Source organism: Triturus cristatus, chromosome 1_2 (assembly GCF_964204655.1).
Source record: "Triturus cristatus chromosome 1_2, aTriCri1.1, whole genome shotgun sequence".
NCBI classification, from domain to species: Eukaryota; Metazoa; Chordata; class Amphibia; order Caudata; family Salamandridae; genus Triturus; species Triturus cristatus.
In genome coordinates, this window is record NC_140580.1 from 735,879,886 (window position 1) to 735,902,332 (window position 22,447).

Genomic DNA, 22,447 nt, shown 5'->3' on the forward strand with positions numbered 1-22,447 from the left:
GGTATGACACCTGATCTTGCTAAAGTACAAGAGTTCTCTAATGCTGATTCCCCCACAAGATGTTTCTATGATATGTTCATTTCTTGGCATGGCCTGTTGCTGTTCAAGATCCGTACGAGACTTTTCGAGAGTTGGTGAAGAAAAATGTTTCATTCAGGTGGTCACAAGAGTATGAGAGAAGTTTCAAGAAAGTCAAACAAGCCATTGAAACTGCTACTGTAATGGGCCATTTTGATCCAAAGCTTCACACATAGGTTGTTGTTAATGGTAACCCCGTTGAGTTAGGTACAATCCTGGCAAAACACAGTGGACACTGCCATGCACGAAGGCATATTGTGGCATATGCCATTAGAAGTTTGTCGTAAACAGAACGTGCTTAATATAAACACAAGAAAGAAAGTTTAGCTCTGGTATGGGCATGTGAACATTTACATGTATTCCTGTATGGAAAGCCTTTTCTGCTGGTAATTGATCATCAAGCTTTATTGACTATTTTTGGCAATCTGAAAGCCAAGAAGCCTCCTTGCATTGAACGGTGGAGACTCCGATAAAATTAGTACGATTGCACTATTGTACATATTCCAGGGAATGATCAAAATCCTGCTGACTACTTTTCCAGAGTACCTATACAAGGTCAAGGTAATCCATCCAAGATGGCTGAAGCCTACATTAATTGAAAAGTCAAATACACCAGCTGCCATATTGTTAGCCCAGATCATTACTGACTTGAGCCATGATAGTAACATGCTGAAGTTGAAAGATATATTCACATATCAGTCATGGAACCAACATCCTCGACCTCTCACCAGTGATGGTGAATACCAAAAGTACAAACATATTAAAGGTGAACTGTCTACAACTCAGGAATGAGTTATACGGTGGGGGTTGAGAATCCTATTTCCAGAGAGTTTAAGACAGAAGATAATTGAAGTGGCTCACGAAGGACATTGTGGTATTGTTGCCACCAAGAGAGCTCTCCACGATCAAGTCTGGTATCCATATTTAGATGAGAGGGTTGAAAAGGAACTCAAGGCCTGTCATCTATTTAGCGGCCTCTCTATGAACATTACTCAACATACTCTTACCAGGTCAGAAATCCCTAAGCACGCATGAAAGAAAATAGCCATCTATTTCTTGGGTTCACTCGACAATGGACATCATTTGATTGTATTTGAGGATGAGTGCTCTTGATTTCCATTAATAGAGGATCTCTCGTCCACAAGCCATTAGTGAGTCATTGAGAGACTTGAGGTTATTTTTGCAACCTTTTGAGTTCCAGCCATTTTGAAATCTGATAATGGTGGTTCAATAGTTAAGAATTTAAGGATTTACTGGAGCATCTGAACGTAAGGCATTAGAAGAGTACAACTTTGTGTCCGCAGGCCAATGGACTTGTAAAGCTTTTTATAGGATGCTAAAGAAACTAGTACAGCGTGAAACTCTTGAGAGGCTCAATTTGCAAACTGCGTTGAATTCCCGACCTATCGTTCAACACCTCACTCACCATGGAGAAAGTCCTGCAACTTTGATGTTATATGGAGAGCAATGACAATCAAGTTACCACAATGGACCAACAAAAGAGAAAGATGTGATAATACAACTCAAATGAAGGACTTGGTCAATAAAGATAAGATGACAGCCTATACTGACAAGTGTTGACATGCAAACGACATTGAGTTTAAGACAGGAGAACTAGTGATCGCCTGCCAATTGCGGAGGAAAAAATCTGGTGCTTCATGTGATGCTGCACCTTTCCACGTTGTGTCCAGCCAGGGATATATGGTGACTGCTTAGTGTCCTCGGAAGTCTTTTACAAGAGACTCTTCTCACTTTTGGCATTTGATTCATTGGTCTTCGGATCCAGATGGTGAAAGAAAGACTGAACCTGATAACCCAGCGACTGCTGTTACTTCCTCACTGTCTTCGAAGATCTCTGACAGTGAAGATGACAGCTTCCAGTAACCAGATCAAGCCGAATAATTAAAGCACTAAGAAAGTTGATTGAAGAAATGTGATAGAGAGAGAGAGAGAGAGAGTATGTGTGTGTGTGTGTGCGTGTGTGGGTGTGTGTGTGGATGTGTGTGTGGGTGTGTATATATATATATATATATATACAATCAGTTGTGGCTTCCCGATTTCCAGCCAAAACACAGGTGTTGCGGGTGAGAGGCGTTACCACTAGCACCTTGTTAAACATTTAAAAGTGCCCTTGAACAGGCGCGCAACACCCATTGGACTCACAGGGCTTCAGCACCCCCCCCCCAACCCCCCCCCGTCGTGTGTGGCAGCCCGGGATGAGACACCTTCCCGGGCAAAAAAGCAGCCGCACCCGAGCACTTCACAGGTCTTTAAAAGACCATTTGCATGTTAATGAGGCCTTGCTGTTGTTTCACCCCTTCTAAGAGCCCCTGCAGCTCCACTCTGCCAATTGCTTAAAGTTCAGCCCCCCCCGAAATTTTTGCTCAGCCCCCCCCGAAATTTGGCTCTAGTTGCGCCTCTGCCCTTGAATCATAGAAAGCCTGCACTCGAAGATCAGAAACTATCCATGTTTTTATTGCGCCAAGCTGTACAGAGATAAAAAGAAAAAATCAATTTGTTCTTTCATCCAGTAGCACTGAAATTATCAAATAGTAGTAGCTGTAGCTCATAGGAGACGTGTTTTGGCTGGTCCCAAAATGTACATTCTGCTGCCTTCTCCTTTTTTACATATGCAATTTGCCTGTTATTGTGAAGCTTTAAATCTATATATCACTTTATATCCGAGACATCAACACAAGTTTTTGATGTACCATTAAAAGGCTGAAAACAAGGAGGTAAATATGGGGCTGGAGACTGGGTAAATTATGCCACTCACATATCACAGAGCATGCTAGCTAGGCAATTCCACCTCTCTGGCATGTTCCAAATAGACGTGCTAAATGGGGGCTGCTAGCTTTCACAGCATGATGGGCTGCCATGACCAAAGCATGTTCCCCGAGCCCCGTATTAATGGTGGCCATTGTAGGGTGGGCTCATTTTAACAGTTGATGCTTGCTGATGATTTCAGTTTCTACTCATGTTCGGCCTGCATGCGTGTTCTGGATCGACCTTTGCACAGACACGCACGGTTCAGGAAGTAGGCTCTTACACTTTTGGCAGAAATGCAACTAGGGTTGGGCAGTTCTCGCTCTCTTGCTGGGTATGACGATTCGGGTCACACCTCACAGACAGGCACCAACACCATTCTTGCCGACTTCGCTTCAGTGGGGTTTACTCAGGCGCCCGTGAACTAACTGCTAGCACCAGCCTCCGAGCTGCACGCGGTTGGCTCGCGCTGCACTAGAAAGAAGCTCAGGACTCAGGAGCCAGCAGCAGCAACACCATGGCAGCAAGGTCACAGCAGAGGACCATCATCCTTTCGCTCCTGCGCCCGACGCACGCGGCGTGCGTGGTGGGCACCAAGTGCATGCTGGACATCCAAGGGTGAGTGAGACACGGCTTTTTTTAACGTACGCTTTGAAAGTCGACAGCTGTTGACTTCATATAGGTCCTTGGGCAAATCTTCTAGTTAATGCATGGTTAAGAATACTCACCGCAGATTATAGCAACTGCAGTTTTTATTTCAGCTAGGACATTGGAAGGTGCTGATTATGGAATGCTGCGTGAGCGCGGCTAACCCTAAATCTGGTGGATGATCCAATATTTCTGCTGTGGTGAGATGGCCTGCAGGCTTGGGGCGAGGGGGTGGTCGTGAAAGATGGTGGCGGGGAAAGGAAGCCAGAAGGCCACCCATTATTGAGTGATTTATTTTAATTGTGTCACTATTTCCTGTTACAGCTCAGTTTTCCTTTTGATATCTTTTATTGGTTTCATCTGTGGATTGTGGATTCTATTCTTTCTTAATTTTTTTCTGTCTTTCTCTTACCGTTATGTTCTTGTCCATTGGAGATTTCCTTCTTCTACTTTTTGTTAGTGTCTGGTTTTGGTCTGTTGGTTATTGTGTTGTGCTATGACTTGTCTCTTTTTATACATGCCTGGCCAGCAAGTATGTCTTGAGGTAGTCGTTAGTATTTTCTCTTTTTGTTTCTGTTGTGTCAGAAGGGAGGATGGCATTCTCACCTTTAGTCTTTCTTTTTATCTGTTTTCCTCACCTGTTACTTATCTGTTTCCTCATTTATATCTTTGCATGTTCTTTTGTTACTCTCTTCTCTCATTGGTTTGCGATGTTTCTGATTTGCTCTAGCCTGGTTTTCTTTCTGTTTTCTTTCAATATTGTATATATATGGAAGGAAAGGGGATATGTTGTATCCTGGCGTTGATGTTATTCATGCAAACTCTTGCTCTGCCAGTGGAATGTTCATTGGATGATGTGTTACAGAATGTTGGGAGCCAGAGATGTCAGTTGAGAAGGGCTGAGCAGCATGCTGGCTGCTCCTGGTGGGCTTTTGTATTGGACTTAACTGCATGACCTGTAACCATCTAAAAATAAACAACTGAATATCCTCTACACATCTGGACTCAGTTACTACAGTGTGACATGCAGTTTTCAATGGTTGAAGGTTGGGAAGTTTCTAGGAGTGCCTGACTGTTTGACTTTTCCTGATTACTGCTTCAGTAATGATGATCTCAGCCAGGTTCAGAGATCTCAAACTTCATTAAGCCCTATTTTGAATACTCCTACTTGATACTAGCATCATCACTACCTGCCGTAGCAACCACCACCTTGCACATAGTCTGTGTTTGCCCTACAGCCAGAAAATTATATTTGAATAGCAACCACCCCAAACCAGTTCCTTAGCAATAGACATTGGATCCACATCTTCCGGAAAATTAGCATAGAAGTGGGACCCAATTGTAGTGTCCTTCCCAGCCTGGGTAATGACAGCACCACACACATAACTAGTATTACATGTGATTACGCTAAACTGCACCCCTGTCTTCCTTCTAGCAACTAGTGTTCTGGATCTTTTATTTACCAACTAAACAGTGATGGAGGGGAAAAACATTTCACAACACAAGAACAATAGTATACCTGAAAGTACCACGACTCCAACTTTAGGTTTGTCAATTTATTATAAGGCCAAGAATAATAAGATGTACACACATCGTAAGAGTAACATATAAAGATATAAGAAAATCAATACAGAGCTGATTCTATGAATATAATTCGGCATAACAAAAATAAAATGGTGAACTCGAGGATCAGAATCCAACTCAAAACTGACACAGAGTCTAACTGGCACATGCATCAACAATGCCATTTGCGATTCCTTATTAGTGAAAAATAAGGATTCGCTAATAAGGATTAGCAAAAGGCTATGCATGTAGAAATCGCTTACAAAATAGCGATTTCTAAACATTCCTTAATTGCGACTCACAAAGTTCAACTTCATGGTAATTTGCTCCCCCTATTAGCGAAATCGCTAATATTTTTACTTTAATGCATTGCATTTAAGGAATCTTAATTTGAGATTCCTTAAATACAATCGCAATTTAAGTATTTGCAATTTAGAGATTACTTAAATTGCGATTTTTGCATTTGGGATGATGCATCCCAAATGCAAAAATACCGGTCGCAAAGGGGCAGATTCTGAGAATCTGCCCGTTTGCGACCGGTATTTGCTTTCATGCATGTGGGCCTAAGTCCCTTTCATCAGAAATAAAACAAATCTGTTCCTATACTGTAATAGGAGGAGATAGTACCCTTCCATCCATTCCCAAAGGTGTCAGCACGTGTTGACTTCCTGAGAAGTACTCACGTCAAATGGGTTAGGGTGCTTAAGGCTAGGAGCGAGTACTAAGATGCTCCTTTCTCTCCAAAAGCTAGCAGAAGTCTGGGGTCTCTGTCCCTGCACATCCTATAATCTAGAATTCGATTCTTAGTTTCATCCTGGTAACATTTTCCATTGCAACTTTTTCTAAATGGGGAGGTTCACACTTTCTAATTAAGTTTTCTTTGTTCGGCGTGGTGACCTTGATTCCCAGAGCAGCCAGACACGAAAGATACCCTCCCTTCTCGCTACCAACTGTCTTCAAAGCATTCCTTGTATCTTCTCGAATCTGAAAATAACGAGTTGGCATTCCAATACCTGCAGTAGGATAAGAACATTGCTATTTCTTGAAAACAACATGCATTTCATTATTTAATTCTCGAGAGGCCAAGGAGGTGCAAAACAAGTACAGTCTTGGACATAGGAAATCGGGCAATGTAACAAAAACGATTACATTATATGGCTATAAATTATCCTGCTTTCTGTATACGCAGGCATGATGGTAAATACATGATCATATTATAATATGGCACTACAATGAATGTATAAATGAGTCTAATGAATACTTGTTCATGATCACACAACACTGCAAACCAAATATTGGTACCTAGGTGCATAACAACTATGACTATAATGCACGCATACAAAAATGCTGAATGATCTCTATCAGTTCCCCGCTCTTATGGCTAGTGTCATAACACCATATTACATTCTTTCAGAATTTCCTCCTTGTAGAAAAGACCGACCTAAACAGAAGATGGAGCTTGCTGTCCGTGTCTAAATCTCTCTAATCCCTTAAAATGCTGGTAATGACTGTCCTGCAGTCTTTCCATTTGGTGTTCTCGTTTCTTCAAGACATTTTCTTGATGTCTGGCTCTTTGCCATTTGCATGCTTTGATGACTCCCAATAATATAATTATGCAAATTACAGTTATGATAATGGGTTTCAAGATATAACCCATAATTCCTGTCCCAAACTGCCAAACCAACTGCCAATGTGTCTGAAACCCTTGCCAATGTGACCCAGAGTGCTTCAGCAGCCAAATTACTCAATTCTTGGTGGATATCCAAAATATTGGCAATATATTTCCTCATATCCCGACTATTGTCTGGAATATAAGTGCAGCACTGTTGAACTCTCAAAAGTTTACAGATTCCTCCAGCTTTTGCTAGTAGGATGTCTAAAGCAAGACGATTTTGAAGAACCATAGACCTAATCGAGAGCATCTCACCATCCACTATTAACAGAATTTGTGCAGTATTCACGGAGAGTTTATCCACTATCGTTGCCAGCTTTCAAATTTTTACATCATTCAAAACCACACCTAAACTAGGTATCATGGCTCCAAACACATCACCATTGATTTCTCCAGCATTAACACCACATTTTCCCCTATGAGAGCTTTTTCCTTCCAAGGGCCACAAATCATTCACATGAAATATTTTGGGAAATATTATGGCTAAATAACATGTCCTATATCAATTCTTGGGCAGTTTCACATAAGCATTCTTACCACGCACAAAATAAACATTAGGCACTATGGTCAACTTATCCAATAGTGCTTTTCTTATGGAATTTTCAATCAGAAAAATGTGTTCACATTCACTTTCACCTACGAATATCTTGTCGTAATATGTGAACGGATGTCTAATACACAACTTTAATTTTTGCTGAAAATCTAAAGCTATGGGTCCTGAACTCCCCCTTGCCTTGTGATCTAATTCTTCCTTGGTCCAAGGAAATACCTTATGCTTCGGATCTGGACAAAACAGAGTTTGCCTATGTCAGTCTTCTTTCTGATCTACGAACTTCTTTTCAATGTCAGTTAGCATGCAGGTTAAATTGTGTCTGTGTGCTTAGGACGTATCTAGAGTAAAGGTAGGCACAAAGGGGCAGATTTATGTTGCCTGGCGCATCTCTGCAAATCAGCAGGGATGCGCCAGGAAACATGCGGCACGCAAGTTTACCCATGCGCCACCCATGATGCGCCGCATTTACAATGCGACGCATCATGGCGCAGGAATAAACAGATGCGTGTCGCATCTGGTGCGTAAAGTTGGCGCAGTGCTGAAGTAGTGTTGCATGCGGCACGCAACTCAAGCACTCTTCCAACTTGCCCTATCTATAACGTGGTGCGTCAAGCCTTACGCCTGCTTCAAGCAGGCGCAGGGTTTTGACGCATCAGCGTTGGAAAAGTGACTCAGTGAAATCTTGTAGATTTCACTGAGTCACTTTTCAAGGGCGTTCCTGCGACGGAACACCCCCCCTGAGTAGAAACGCCCACATAAAACCTGGCGCAGGTTTCATGCGGCGCAGGGCTTTACACCGTGACGCATCTCCATAGATGCGTCACGATGTAAATAGGGCGCAACGTGCCGCAGGGTTTACGCCGCCGCTGCGTCACAAAAGTGACGCAACGGCGGTGTAAAAGTGGCGCAAGTCCAACATAAATCTGGCACAAAGTACTTAGACATGCGCTCTACTTCCTTGTAGTAATCATATTTGTTCATATATTTTAGGACTGGCACTTTAGAGAGTACCACATCATAATTCGAGAAATAATATTCAAAATGGGATTTGCGGTAAAACATACTTAATAGTACACTACATGTAATGCCATAAGTCACAGGTAAGTGATGGTATTGTATGCCTTCCTCTACTGAAGCTGGTAATTGCATGCACACATAGCAGTCTTTCGCTTCCATTGTGTCCACGTACTCCTACAACAAGGGTGCATATGCATTCAGCGTGAAATCACCCTTTGACAGATCTACATGCAATCTACGACTAGTTTCCTTGATCATTTCCTTATCTTTCATAGATGGACCATCTTCTATATCGACCTTTGAACCAGGTGGGGTAAGGGTAGGTTGTTCCCCATTCTTTTCATCATTGGTAGACCCACTCAAAGATGTGACAATCACCACAATTATGACAAGCAGTACTACTGCTATTAGAGTTCCAATAATACATTTTTGTTTTCGATTAGATGTTTCGGACGCCATGTTTCCACTGTCGTATTGGACATGCCAAAGAAACGTTGAGAGTCTCTGTTTTCCTTTCTGTACTTTTAGTTTCAAATGACAATGTCCTTATTGATTTCTTCACCCGATTACTGCCGAATTTAGTCCATCAATACTAAGCCTATTGTAAAGAAGTAGTCAGCCCTAATCCTGAATTCTTCTCTCTATTGTAAGGACCCTAATTTTAAATCTTCTTTCACTGGGGGCTAGGTTATCTTCTTTCTAAGGCCTAATGAGTTTTTTGATCACATCACAGTTCAAGCTTCATCTCTAATGAGGTTAGAGCCAAGTATCTGGAGAACCATTTGCAGGATAACGGCATGAATTTCTCCCAATTCCAAGGCAGTAAGCTGTCGACCGAAAGAAGGGAATACAACTTGATTAAGGATCAAGAATCGCAGTCCACTCAATCTAGATGGATTTGGAACTTGCAGTATTAGGGTTCCAAAGGCTTCAACTCCCGGGACTAACAGCTGAATACCAATCGAGAGGGTGTCCCCTCTGTAGCTCACTGTTCCAGTTCCCAGTCTCCCGGAATTCCTCGGTCCCTGCATCTGCAACCAGATATGTCCACTCAAGACACGCGTATTTCTGGGACTGTGTTCTTTTTTTTCTTGGGCGTCTTAGATCATCCGGATTATCTTCTTGTTCACTTTGTTCGAAATTCAGACGTTTCAGGAATTGGAGCAAGATTTTTCTCAGATGCAAGTCTTATGTTCAGCCTTCCTTTTCTTGCTGGCCACTTTTCTGATCTGGCACTTGCTCTCTGCTCTTCCTCTTTGTCTGTTCCTTCTGCGCCAGATCGTTCACTCTGCTTTGGTTCACAGGATACTTCCACCATGTCATCAATCTCAGACTCTGTATTCTGCTCCTCCGCAGGCAGTTCTCTTTCTTCCTGCTCTGGTTCTCTCTGTACGTCTTCAGATTCAGTAGTTCTTCGGGCAACTTGGGGAATGGGTGATTCCTCTACAGGCTCCGGAACTTTGCGGGATTGTGAAGCATGAATCCAATGTGGCAGTACTCCACACTTCACCGCTATATTCGTGACCAATATCACCTGATATGGTCCTTTCCAGCGAGCATCAAGACAGCTCTTCCACACGTGCTTGTGTACAAGAACCCAGTCTCTGGGGTTCAGATCATGCAGCAGGTCTCTCGAGGTGGATGCAGTTGCATCCTCGACCTGGTGGGACACAGAATTAACCACATCAGCCAGTCCTCTACAATAGGCAAACAACATATCATCAGTGATATTTATGAACGCTGTTGCTGGCACCATAGGCAATCTCATAGCTCTCCCTGTTAGTATTTCATGAGGGGATAGCCCTGTTCTTCTATCAGGAGTGCTACACAAACTCATTCAAACCAGTGGCAAGGGCAACTGGCCACTTCAATGCAGTCGATGAACACACCTTAGCCCTAGATGCGTCACGTTGTAAATAGGCCGCATTTTTTGCGCCGCCGTTGCGTCAAAAAAAGTGATGCAATGGCGGCGCAGGAAGGCGCAAGGGGCTTGTAAATCTGCCCCATTGTGTACATTCTCTGCCAAATGGTTTAACAAAGCCACTCTATCGATTCTGCACGTATCCTCATTTTCTGAGGTGACCAAAAGGTCGTCTATATATTGAACCAGAATTGATTTCTGGGGCATCACCAATCCTTCGAGATTCTTTTTCAGACACTGGCTAAAGATGGAGGGGCTTTCTGTATACCCTTGTGGGATTCTACAGCATGTTAAGACACGGTCGCCAATCCGAAATGCAAATAAATACTGGCTATCCTTGTGTAACGGTTTCGAAAAGAATGCCTATCACAAATCTATGACAGTAAACCATTCTGCTTCACATGGCATTTGAAAGAGAATCACGGCTGGATTCGGTACCACAGGACAACAGGGAATCACAATTTCATTAATCCTGCGCAAATCTTGTACTATCCTATACTTGCAGCTAGGCTTCTGTAGTCCCATAATCGGTGAATAACAGGGGCTTCCTCGTATCTCCTTCAGAATGCTTTGTGCAATCATTGATTCAATGACAGGAGTTATTCCAGCCACTGTCTCCGCAGACAGTTTGTATTGCGGTGTTCTTGGAAATTTAGCATTCGGTCGCACCTGTATCTTCACAGGTTCCACACCTCGGATTAACCCTATATCTTCACCTGTGAAATCCCATACTTGCGGGTCAACTGAGTCTCTCAAATCATGTGGCAATTCGGCCTTTGTAAGAACCACAAACAGTTCTGCACACATGCTCATATTAGCCATTTTGAAATCAGCATAGTCATCATAGGTCTGCAACTCCACACCTCTCGGAGTGCATGAGATGTTACAATTTAATTTGCACAACAAATCACGGCCCAAGAGACAGAGCGGACTTGTATTGCATACCACAAACTGGCGCTTATCCTTGAACGGCCCTATCCTGACAGGTAATGCATTAGTCAATGGGTTGGTCATTCTCTGATTGCTGACACCTACTACTTGTATCGATTGACCTGAAAGAGATAGATTGGGGATCACATCTGTTCTTACTGTGGAACGCACAGCTCCAGTATCTAATAAAAAGGTGACAGGATATCCGTTTACATCTGCATCTACAAACGGCCCACTCTGATCTACCTCCAATATAGTATCGAGAGGACATTCTTCCTGCACCCCCCTCTGGTACTCCAGAGGGCCCTGAGATTGATCGCATCTATCTCGTATTTTAAAATACGGCATCTGTTGATATGTCTGATTGTACGTGGGTATTCTGGGAGGCTGTGGCACTTGTACTTGTGGCTCACAACCTCCGTACATGGACCTAGGTCTTGTCACTGTCTGTAGAGTCTCGCTCATGTATCCCTCTCCCTCATATGGAATCTGATTAGCAGGATTCAAGCTTCACTCACGCTTCCAATGTCCCATCTTGTGACAATAATGGCAGGCAGTCACCTTTTTCTGTTGTGCCACTCACTCACTTGTACTCATTTCTGTACCTCTTCCTCATCCCTGACCTGGTTTGCTCACCCATACCTCGGCCGCTTCCTCTGCCTCGACTTATACCTCCTCCAAACCCCTGCATATAGTCTGCACTTCTCAACTGTGCCAACATCACTTTGTCCTTCAATTTCTTTTGTGCTGATTCCACTTGATCACTACAATATTTAGCGTACCGCAGTATTTCATCCACCGACTTATTCTGCCAACATATCAGGTGGTGCTGTATCATCAGACTAATATCGGATTTCAAACCCAACACAAACTTAGAGACAAACTGTCCCATATCCTTCTGATCAATAGTATCCAATCCACTATGCTGTTTGAAAGCCAACAACAATCGTTCATAATAATCATGCACTTTAAGCGGCGCTACCTTAGACTGCAACCAAATAATTACTTGCACATATTTCCTCATGACATCAGGTGAAGAACCATGAGTTACAGAATCTTCAAGTGGTTCTGCTGTTAGTCACTCGATAGCAATTTTGCATGCAGCCCACAAATCTGCCGGGACCACTATATCGAACAAAGTGTTCAAATCGATCCACAACACCTTCGAGATCTTGACAAACCGGTCTATCTGCTTATACCATTCCGCAGGTTTTTCTCTCAGTCGAGGAAAATCATTCGTAAAAGCAGCCAAATCACCCCTGCTCCATGGCACGTATACATACCCTCCTTTCTGCACTTCTCTCAAAGCAAAATTTCCAGTGGCTTCCATCCCTCCCCCCTGAGGTGAGGAGCTACCTATTCTGGTCTTAGCATTTTTCTTTTTGGCCCACCTCTCTTCCCATCTGTCTAATGCTTTCCAAGCTTGCATGCCTATTACCAGTTCTCTAATCTGTTCTTTCAACCCAACAGTTCGCTTTTCCTCCAACTCCTTGTCTGTGTAATTTAATCTGCAAGAACCCTGCATCATCTTGGTCTTTGTCAAATCAACATCATCCTTTCTTTCTAACTTCCATAGGGCATCATAAGCCCGCTTTGCCTTTCTTGTAGTACCCTTGGCTACAAACAACAATTAATTCGGGTCATATGTCTCAATTCTTTCCAGAGGCAAATTCCCTTCGACCACTTCATCTATTTCCACCTACAATCAAACTACATCCAACATTGGCGCTTTTATTGCACTCTACAACACTTTCTGATTTCTTTCCCTTTCTACATCTTCTCTGTCACAACCCTGTGTTCTCCTGGGTATGGCTCCTTCTATCCTCTTTGCTGCTGAATGATCTTCTCTTTCCCAGCTCCTACTCCTCCAGTGATTACCTGCACACACACCTTGTGGCCCACACAGTATCTTGGAAGGCTCTACTGTTGTTCTTTCTTCTCTTGGCAACATTGACTCTCTTACTGGTTGTACCCACATTGGGAGTTCTGACCTTGAATTTGCCAAGATTCCTGTTGGTCTCCTTTCTGACCCACTATCCATTCATGATGGATCTGCAGTAGCAGGTAATAGAGTGCTATAAGCCACCGGTAACTGTCCTAAGCCTGCTCCTGTTTGTGTAAGTCTTCCCCCAGATATTGTCTCTGCCCTGTCACCGGTGTATTGCTGTCTGTCATTCTGTCTCTCATCAGGAGTTTATATGGGGACTACTGGTCCAATGGTAACTGGCACTGACAGGGTATCTGGTAACTGCATATTCCCTGCAGACTGGGCAAGTTCGTGATTGGGGTATCTCTTTCCTCCTGACCCTCCAGGGATCCGTACCATGGCTATTTGTCTCCTAACTCCTGTTGACTGTTCTTCCAATCCCACCTGCCCTGCTCCCACTGTCTCCTCGAGTGGTTGCGACCTCTCTGTCTCTGTCTTGGAGTCACAAGGTGGAGGTCGTTCTGCCAAGAGCCTGTCCAGAAAACTATTGTCTGTATCACTATCCTCATCTTTCTTACTTTTACCCTCTGATTCTCCTGCTAAAATTCGAAAGGGATACAAGCGCTCTCCTTCTATTGTGTCTACTCTCCATCATTTCAGCGGTGCATCTCACCTGGCATCTTGATATGACTTCATTGCTCCCCTCATTCGTCCCTGTGATGTCTCTCATTTGTTTGCTAATGCAGCTCTCATCCAAGCATCTAAAGCCTAAAATTATGTGGGTCGGGGTGGAGGTTTAATGGCAGCCATCACCCCCCTCAGGTGGTACAAAACCTCCATACGAAATGACCCATAACGAGGGAAAGCCAATTTCCCTTCCTTCTCTGTGATTTTATGCCAATTCTGAAGCCAAACAAATGTATGCAAACCCACATTTGTTGCCATATAATGTGCGGGGGTATCCTTCCTCTCCAACCTGAGTCACCACACCTCTGCACATATCTCTCAACACCCAGAAACAACGTATCATGAAAATTGATCGATTTAAAACCCACAATCCAATAGTCGACGACAAACGCAAAACAACTAATCCAAGCGCGGCGTTACACCAACCGACCAATCCCAGCGCGGCGCACCCTGACATCACTACTCAATCCTTGCAGCGGCTCACCCGCCTTTACAATTTCACTTCGTACATTCAAAGTTATTAACCAAGTGACCGGTCCTACCACAGTCACAATAACTTACAGTTAGAATAACAAGTAATTGTCTGTCCGCTAAAAGATCGATAGAACACTCACACAAGAACACGCAGCTGCCATGACCTCCGGCCTGCGTTGGTCACTTACTCATTGCGATCCACCCCCCGGTACCTGAGGTGTATCACAGCAAGTGATTCCCGGCACTCACACAAAGTTCCCTGACGCAAGTGAGCAGTCGACAGCACTTCACGACTCCCACAATTTACTCAGATAATTACATTACAATACTATCCCGGGATCTTGGACTTCTATTGAGCCCGTTCACCAAATTCTCTGATCTGCACGTGTTCGAACCAGTACTAATAACCACAATCACTCAACATGCATCCCAACTCCGCAAAATATCATACGCTCTTCACAAAACCTTTCATACTCACGCTGCCCTTATATTTCCGCCACGCCGTCAACGTCTGCCAGGTTCCGCCACTCTTCGCCAATGTTCCATCTGCCGCATCCGGACCTCGATTCCTCCTACTCTGCCCTATATTTCTCCTTTCCCCTCACTATTTAGGGGTAAACCATCCTCTGCTACCATTTGATTACGCTAAATTGCACTCCTGTTTTCTTCTAGCAACTAGCGTTCTGGATCTTTTATTTACCAACTAAACAGTGATGGAGGGGAAAAACATTTCACAACACGAGAACAATAGTATACCTGAAAGTACCATGGACTCTGAGGTTTGTCAATTTATTATAAGGCCAAGAATAATAAGATGTACACATATCGTAAGATTAACATATAAAGATATAAGAAAATAAATACAGAGCCGATTCTACGAATATAAGTAATTCGGCATAACAAAAATAAAATGGTGAACTCGAGGATCAGGATGCAACTCAAAACTGACACAGATTCTAAGTTCCTTTTCATCAGAAATAAAACAAATCTGTCCCTATACTGTAATAGGAGGAGATAGTACCCTTCCATCTATTTCCAAAGGTGTCAGCACGTGTTGACTTCCTGAGAAGTACTCACGTCAAATGGGTTAGGGTGTTTAAGGCTAGGAGCGAGTTCTAAGATGCTCCTTTCTCTCCAAAAGCTAGCAGAAGTCTGGGGCCTCTGTCCCTGCACATCCTATAATATAGAATTCAATTCTTAGTTTCATCCTGGTAAAAGTTTCTATTGCAAAGTTTTCTAAATGGAGAGGTTCACACTTTCTAATTAAGTCTTCTTTGTTCGGCGTGGTGACCTTGACCCTCAGAGCAGCCAGACTCGAAAGATACCCTCCCTTCTCGCTTCCAACTGTCTTCAAAGCATTCCTTGTATCTTCTCCAATCTGAAAATAACGAGTTGGCATTCCGATACCAGCAGTAGGATGTGAACACTGCTATTTCTTGAAAACAACATGCATTTCATTATTTAATTCTCGAGAGGCCAAGGAGGTGCAAAACAAATACAGTCTTGGGCCTAGGAAATCGGGCAATTTAAACAAAAACGATAACATTATATGGCTATAAATTATCCTACTTTCTGTATACGCAACCATGATGATACATACATGATCATATTATAACATGGCACTACAATGAATGTGTAAATGAGTCTAATGAATACTTGTTCATGATCACGCAACACTGCAAACTATATATTGGTACCTAGGTGCATGACAACTATGACTATAATGCACCCATACAAAAATAGAGTGCTGAAAGCGCTCTATCACATGTCTTTATTCATGTATGTGTAACTGTGAACTCAGCATTCTAAACCAGCCTTCATTGCATTCCGCTTCAACACTTACGTCACAGCTCTACGGAGTCAGGCGCTAAAAAGGTTCCGTTATTGCTAACTTGAAAGCCACTAGATTTTCCCTTCTGTTAAATAAAAAAGTATTTGTTTCTACTATATATATATATATATATATATATTCACTGAAAAAACCATAGGTTTCACACACGTTATAGTTAGGAATTAGCATTTAAAAAACCTTGCAAATTCAGTGAAAAAACCATAGGTTTCACACATGTTATAGTTAGCTGGACATTTTACTGATAAAAAACCAATGAAATTCCCCTGTTATAGTTAGTGCAGGCAACTATAACTCACGCGACCGCAATCCTCTGCTGATGCTAATACTGTATTTAGACACTTATTTGCCCATGTCTTCTTCCATTAAATTTTAGCTATACATATATTACAAATATTTTTTTTTCATAAAGACACATATGTCATCAGCAGAGGATTGCGGTCGCGTGAGTTATAGTTGCCTGCACTAACTATAACGGGGGAATTTCATTGGTTTTTTATCAGTAAAATGTCCAGCTAACTATAACATGTGTGAAACCTATGGTTTTTTCACTGAATTTGCAAGGTTTTTTAAATGCTAATTCCTAACTATAACGTGTGTGAAACCTATGGTTTTTTCAGTGAATTTGTACGGTTTTTTAAATGCTAAGTTACTTTACGCCATTCGTGGCGTGCGCGCCCACTTAACGCAGTTCGTTCCGTGCGCGCACGGTGCGCTTCGCGCACCGCGCGCCCACTTTACGCAGTTAGTGCGTGGATGGGCCATGTACGCACGATGCGCTTCGCGCACCGTGCGCACATGGAGGACATAATATGCGCTTCGTTGTGAAAGGTAAGCTTTTAAATTTTTATCTGAAACATATGCCGTGCACAAATGGTGCCCTTCGGGAACCATTTGCACACGGGGTGTGGAGAGTGTGGATAATTTTTTTTTTTTTTTTTTTTTTACCGTACGCGTAATCGGCGATTTTTCGTAAAAAAATCAAAATGAATTTTTGACCTTGGGGGAACTTTGGGGACCCATTAATCAAGGCTAGGTGGTTAGGAGCTGTCTAAACAGTCCCATTACATGTTTTTTGCCTTTGTTTTTCTTCCCCCCTTGAGAGTGCAAGAGAGAAAATGGCGGCCGCCGCTTCCTGGTTTCGAACGATTCGAATGTTTACTAAGCTCTAACAGCCTATCAGAATCGCGCTCGCGCACGTCACCGTACGCGTACGGTAAGCTTACCGTAAGCGCACCGTAAGCTGGCTCAGATATATATATTGATTTAAATGCTATTTTCTCAGGAACTACTGAACAGATTTACACCAGACCTACAAAAGGCACTTCCTTGACCTGAGGACTACCTCTCTGCCAAATTTCAAGTAACTCTGTTCAGCCGTTCGGGCTGTAGCTGTGTCTAAGGGTCCTATGGAAAAATGCATGGGAAAAACGCGTTTTGGGACCCCCCTTTTTTCTCAGCCCCCGCTTGACGAATCCCCCCGAGACTTTCAGGGTAGGAGCGGAGCGTAGCGCCCCACCTATTTTGTAAATTTCACGAGGATTCGTCGACCGGCGCCAAAGTTATTCTAAATAGAATGTTGCGGATTTCCTATGGAAACAGGGTCCTAACTATAACTATCTACTGGCGACCGCCAGTAGATAATATATATATATATATATATATATATATATATATATATATATATATATATATACTCCTCTATTTCTACAAAGAGCTGGCACACGAAGACTGAAAGTGTTAATTTCTCTTTAATGTAATGGGCCCTCCATGACCTGGAAAGTTAAAAGGACATTCAGAGATGCGATTCAGCTGTCTCGCAGCCTTTCTCAATCTGAACACACATTGATTGGGAGGTGCCTTTTGAAATCACACTGCTTTGTGAACATAAGGAAAACACTGTTCGTTGGCAGGAGCAAAAATGTAATACATGAATTGAGCGAACATTGTGGCGTGGAAGAACATTGTAATTACCGAGAAACATCACACAATACATTTTATGTTTATGTGAGGCAGCAGAATTAAAAAACTGCTTACAGCATCAACTATTGATTTTAGTGAAGTATAGCGTCACTGCTGCCCACAAATACTCTTGAGCATTTTGTTTAAATCCACATTGCAAATGATTCTACACAAACTATAACTTCCTTACAATGTAGCACACTTGTGCAGATATTTCATGCAACTTCACTGCCAAACCGAAAACGAAACCTAAGATGTAAAATATTGTCCACTTATAAATTCAGCGCAAGCACATTAGAAATACCCAAACCTACTGTGCCTCCCACCAATCTTAGCTTGCAGATATTATCAGCCAAATACGGGTTAACCAGACATTCACAATGTCTTTGGTGATGAAATCCAGCATAATGCTGATTATATTAAAAATGTCACCTTGGAACTGGAAGTCCGTTTTTCGGTTTACTTAGCTAAACATGAAATCCCACGGTCGGCACAGTGGTTAAAAATTGCCAGGTCGGAGCAAGGTCTTCCCATGAAAGCAATAGGAACTCACAGTCCTCTCTGCGACGATATTTTGCCCGGTGCCCAGAACAATATATATGTTAAATTAGATCTCTTCAATCAGTCATTTTGTTGCTTTAATTGTTCAACCTGATCTTGTTATGGGAAACTGGGAACTGTCACCATCAATCTCCAGGATCTGCATCGATGGTGTAGGGGCAGCAACAGTCACTGATGTTTCAGAAGCAGTTTCTCCTTCAACATATATATTTGAGGAACAATACGTTAAATTATGAAAATGAGAAGAGTCCCTGGTAATAGACTTCCAAGAGTGCTGAGCAGTCACCATGTGCCCCTCAGTAGACCCCACCTGAAAAGGTTCTGCATCAAATGGAGCATCAGATTTTCTTTCCTGCATTTGGCGTGCAAGCACTTGATCTTTCTTAAAGAAGATGGTCTTCGCATGTCTTCTTTTGTCAGCATACACTTTAATCTTTTGTTTATGAACTAATTCTTTCTCCCGAGTTGCATGCTCGCTTTTCTCTTCCTTATTGGTCAATTGAGGTTACTTGGTTGTCATTGCTTTCCCGAACATCAATGTTGCAGGACGTTTGCCTGTGATTGGGTGAGGTGTTGAAAGATACGTTTTTAGGGTAGAGTTTAACACAGTTTTTAAATCGAGCTTCCAAGAGTAGCACACTGTACTGCTTTCCTTAGTGTACTCATAAAGTGCTCAACAAGTCCGTTGGTCTGCGGCCACAGAGGGGTGCTCATCTGATGCTTTATTTTTATATGCTCTAAGAAATCTCTGAACTCTTGACTTTTGATGGCAGGCCATTGCCAGATTTCAATATGGCTTGATTAACTCATGTTGCAAAGATGCCATCTAGTCTCTGAATGGCTCAATCTTGATTGGTAGATGAGAGATCTTCAATTAATGGAAATCATGAGTATTTGCCCACAATCACCACCAGGTGATGTCCATTGTCAAGTGGACCGAAAAGGTCAATGACTACTCTTTTCCATGCATGCTTAATGAGTTCTGACATGTGCAAGATGTGTTGAGTAACATTTGAGGATAGGAAGTTGCATATATGACAGGCCTCTAATTCTTTTTCAATCCTCTCATCAATATAAGGAAACCAGACTTGTTCTTGGAGAGCTAGTTTTGTGGCAACGAATCCACAATGTCCTTCAATTATTTTCTGTCACAGACTCTCTGGAATCAGGATTCTCGACCCTCACAGTATACCTTCTTAAGTTATAGACAGTTCTTCTTTGACATTTTTGCATTTTTGCAATTCACTATCACTGATGAGAGGTGTGTGTGTTGGATCCTAGACTGATGTGCAATTATATCTTTCAACTTTAGCATGTCACTATTATTGCTTGTGGCAGTGATAATCTGGGCTAACGGAATGGCATCTGGTGTGTTTGATTTTACAATTAAATTAATATAGGCTTCAGCCGTCATGGATGGATTACCGTGACATTGTATAGGCGCTCTGGAAAAGTAGTCAGCAGGGTTCTGATCATTTCCTGGATGTTGCACAATGGAATAATTGTACTCTTGTAATTGTAGGCCCCATCATTCAATGCAAGGAGGCATCTTGGCCTTTGCATTGCAAAATATAGCCAGTGAAGCTTGATGATCATTTACCAGTCTAAAAGGCTTTCCATACAGGAATACATGGAAATGTTCACAAGCCCATACCACGGCTGAACTTTCTTTTTCGGGTTGTGAATAAGCACATTTTGTTTGGGACAAACTCCTAATTGCATAAGCCAAAATATGCTTCTGGGTATTTGGGTATCCGCTGTGTTGTGCAACGATAGTGCCTAACCCGAGTGGGCTAGCATCAACCAAATCCTCTGTTTGAAGCTTCAGATTGAAGTATGCCATTTCAGTAGGATTCTCAATGGCTTGTTGGATTTTCTTAAACCTTTCCTCACATTCATGTGACCAATGAAATTAAGCATTCTTTTTCATCAAGTCTCTCAATGGAACACTTATAGTGGCAAAGTCTTGCATACATTTGGAGCAGTAACTGGCCATGTCAAGAAATGAAAGCATCATAGAAACATCTTGTGGGCGATCAGCATCCTACAGTGCTTGCATTTTAGCAGGATCGATTGTCATAGCCCCCATCAGAAAAGATATGACCAAAGAATGTTATCTTCTTCGTCCTATAGAACTCACTCTTATCTGCATTCAAAGTCAAACCTGCATCAGCAAACAAATGACATATTTGTGTGAGACCTTTATCATGCTCTTTTTGTGTAGCTCCGAAAACCAAAATGTCATTGCTATAATGGAACTAATTCATGACAGTCTGTATGATACATCGAATGGTGTCTTGAAAAAGTTCTGCAGCCGATGACACATCAAAACGTAGTCTTTTGTATCGAAACTGACCAACATATATAGAAACGGTTGTAATGTATCTGCAATTTTCGTGGAATTCCAACTGATGATAACCTTTATTCAAATCAAGACGTGAGTAGACTTTTGCGCCATTTAATTGCGGTATCCCATCAGCAATGTATGGCCCTGGATGATGTTCTTGTTCAATTGTCTTTTTTGCCTGACTCATGTGAACGCATGTGAGTTCAGCTCCTTCAATGGCCTGTTTGGGCACTACCACTATGGGAGAAACCCATGGCATTGGATCAGTAGAAAGCTCAATGACATCTGGTGTGTTTGATTTTACAAAGAAATTTGTAAAGGCTTTGGATTGCCAAATATAGTCAGTAAATCTTGGTGATCAGTTACCAACGTGAAAGACTTTTCGCAGAGGAATACATGGAAATGATCACATGCCCATACCATGGCTAAACTCTGCGGTAGAGCACTTTCGATCTTCGTGTTACTTCTCCCCTAATTCATCACCAGTTGTAGCATCCTGCCCAGCCTGGGTACCAGCCAATGATTACACCACAAACAAATCTTCATATTACATGTCTTTATTCATTTGTGTGTAACTGCAAACTCATTATTCTAAACTGGCTTTCATTGCATTCCACTCTAACACTTACGGCACAGCTCTATGGAGTCCATCAGGAGCCAAAAGGGTTCTGTAGGTGCTAACTTTCAAGTCACTACAACAGCCACTCCTTTTTTCCATTCCAAGTGCACTTTGACCAAAGAAGGAAGTGTTCCACAGAGAAGTTGGAGAGCTACTGTGTAACCGGGACTGCTGGCAGCATGCCTATCAGGGTCATAGAGTTGAAGAGACATCACCTGAAGTCTTTACAACTTTCTGGAGAAACGGAGAGTGTGCTTATCACCCAGAAGCCTGCCTGCTTGCTCAAAGAGGGAAGGTGGGTGCCTGGCCCTTCAAGAGGAGAGACTGCCATTAGGAGAGAAGCCGGAGCTTATCTCTATGTGATGAGTCTCCCAGTGGGCTGTATGACGTTACAGCACATGCTTTTGCCCTGCATGCTGTTACAACACAATTTTTTATCCCTTCTTGCTGTCGGGGGTGCGCTGGAGTTTGGAATAGTATAATTTACCAATCCAACTCCAGTCTTATACACCTTATACCCCCTACAGCAAGCCATTTTTGTTGCAATGGCATGCGGGGTAAAAGCATGCATTGTAATGCATGCATTGTAACAGTTGTTTCCCCTCCCACTGTGGTTCCTATAATGGACTGCAAAATAAAATCAAGCTCTATAGCAACATTGGTCTTCCGGCACCACTGCAGCATTCCAGAAGGACTGGTGCTGCATTAGTGTGATGTTATGCACCTGATGAGGGAGCTGTTGTTGCTACCATAGCAGTAGCCCTGTCCTGGTCCACAGCCTGCAACTGCCAAAGAGGAGTAGCCATCTGAAACTAGCCCAGAGGCTGCAATTTTCGGGCACGGATCTGATCCAGAAATTAATTATGCATCTGC

At 42.6% G+C, this 22,447-nt stretch overlaps 1 protein-coding gene across 1 annotated transcript in view; it reads left to right on the forward strand.

Annotated features, from left to right (window-relative positions):
• The first annotated feature begins 3,117 nt into the window (after positions 1 to 3,117).
• LOC146867922 (protein-arginine deiminase type-1-like) overlaps positions 3,118 to 22,447 on the forward strand; it is a 468,509-nt gene continuing 449,179 nt past the window's right edge. The window contains exon 1 of the mRNA XM_085608649.1: positions 3,118 to 3,462. Within this exon, the coding sequence (XP_085464775.1) occupies positions 3,362 to 3,462 (101 nt within the window). The 5' untranslated portion in view covers positions 3,118 to 3,361. The remainder of the gene's footprint in view (positions 3,463 to 22,447) is intronic.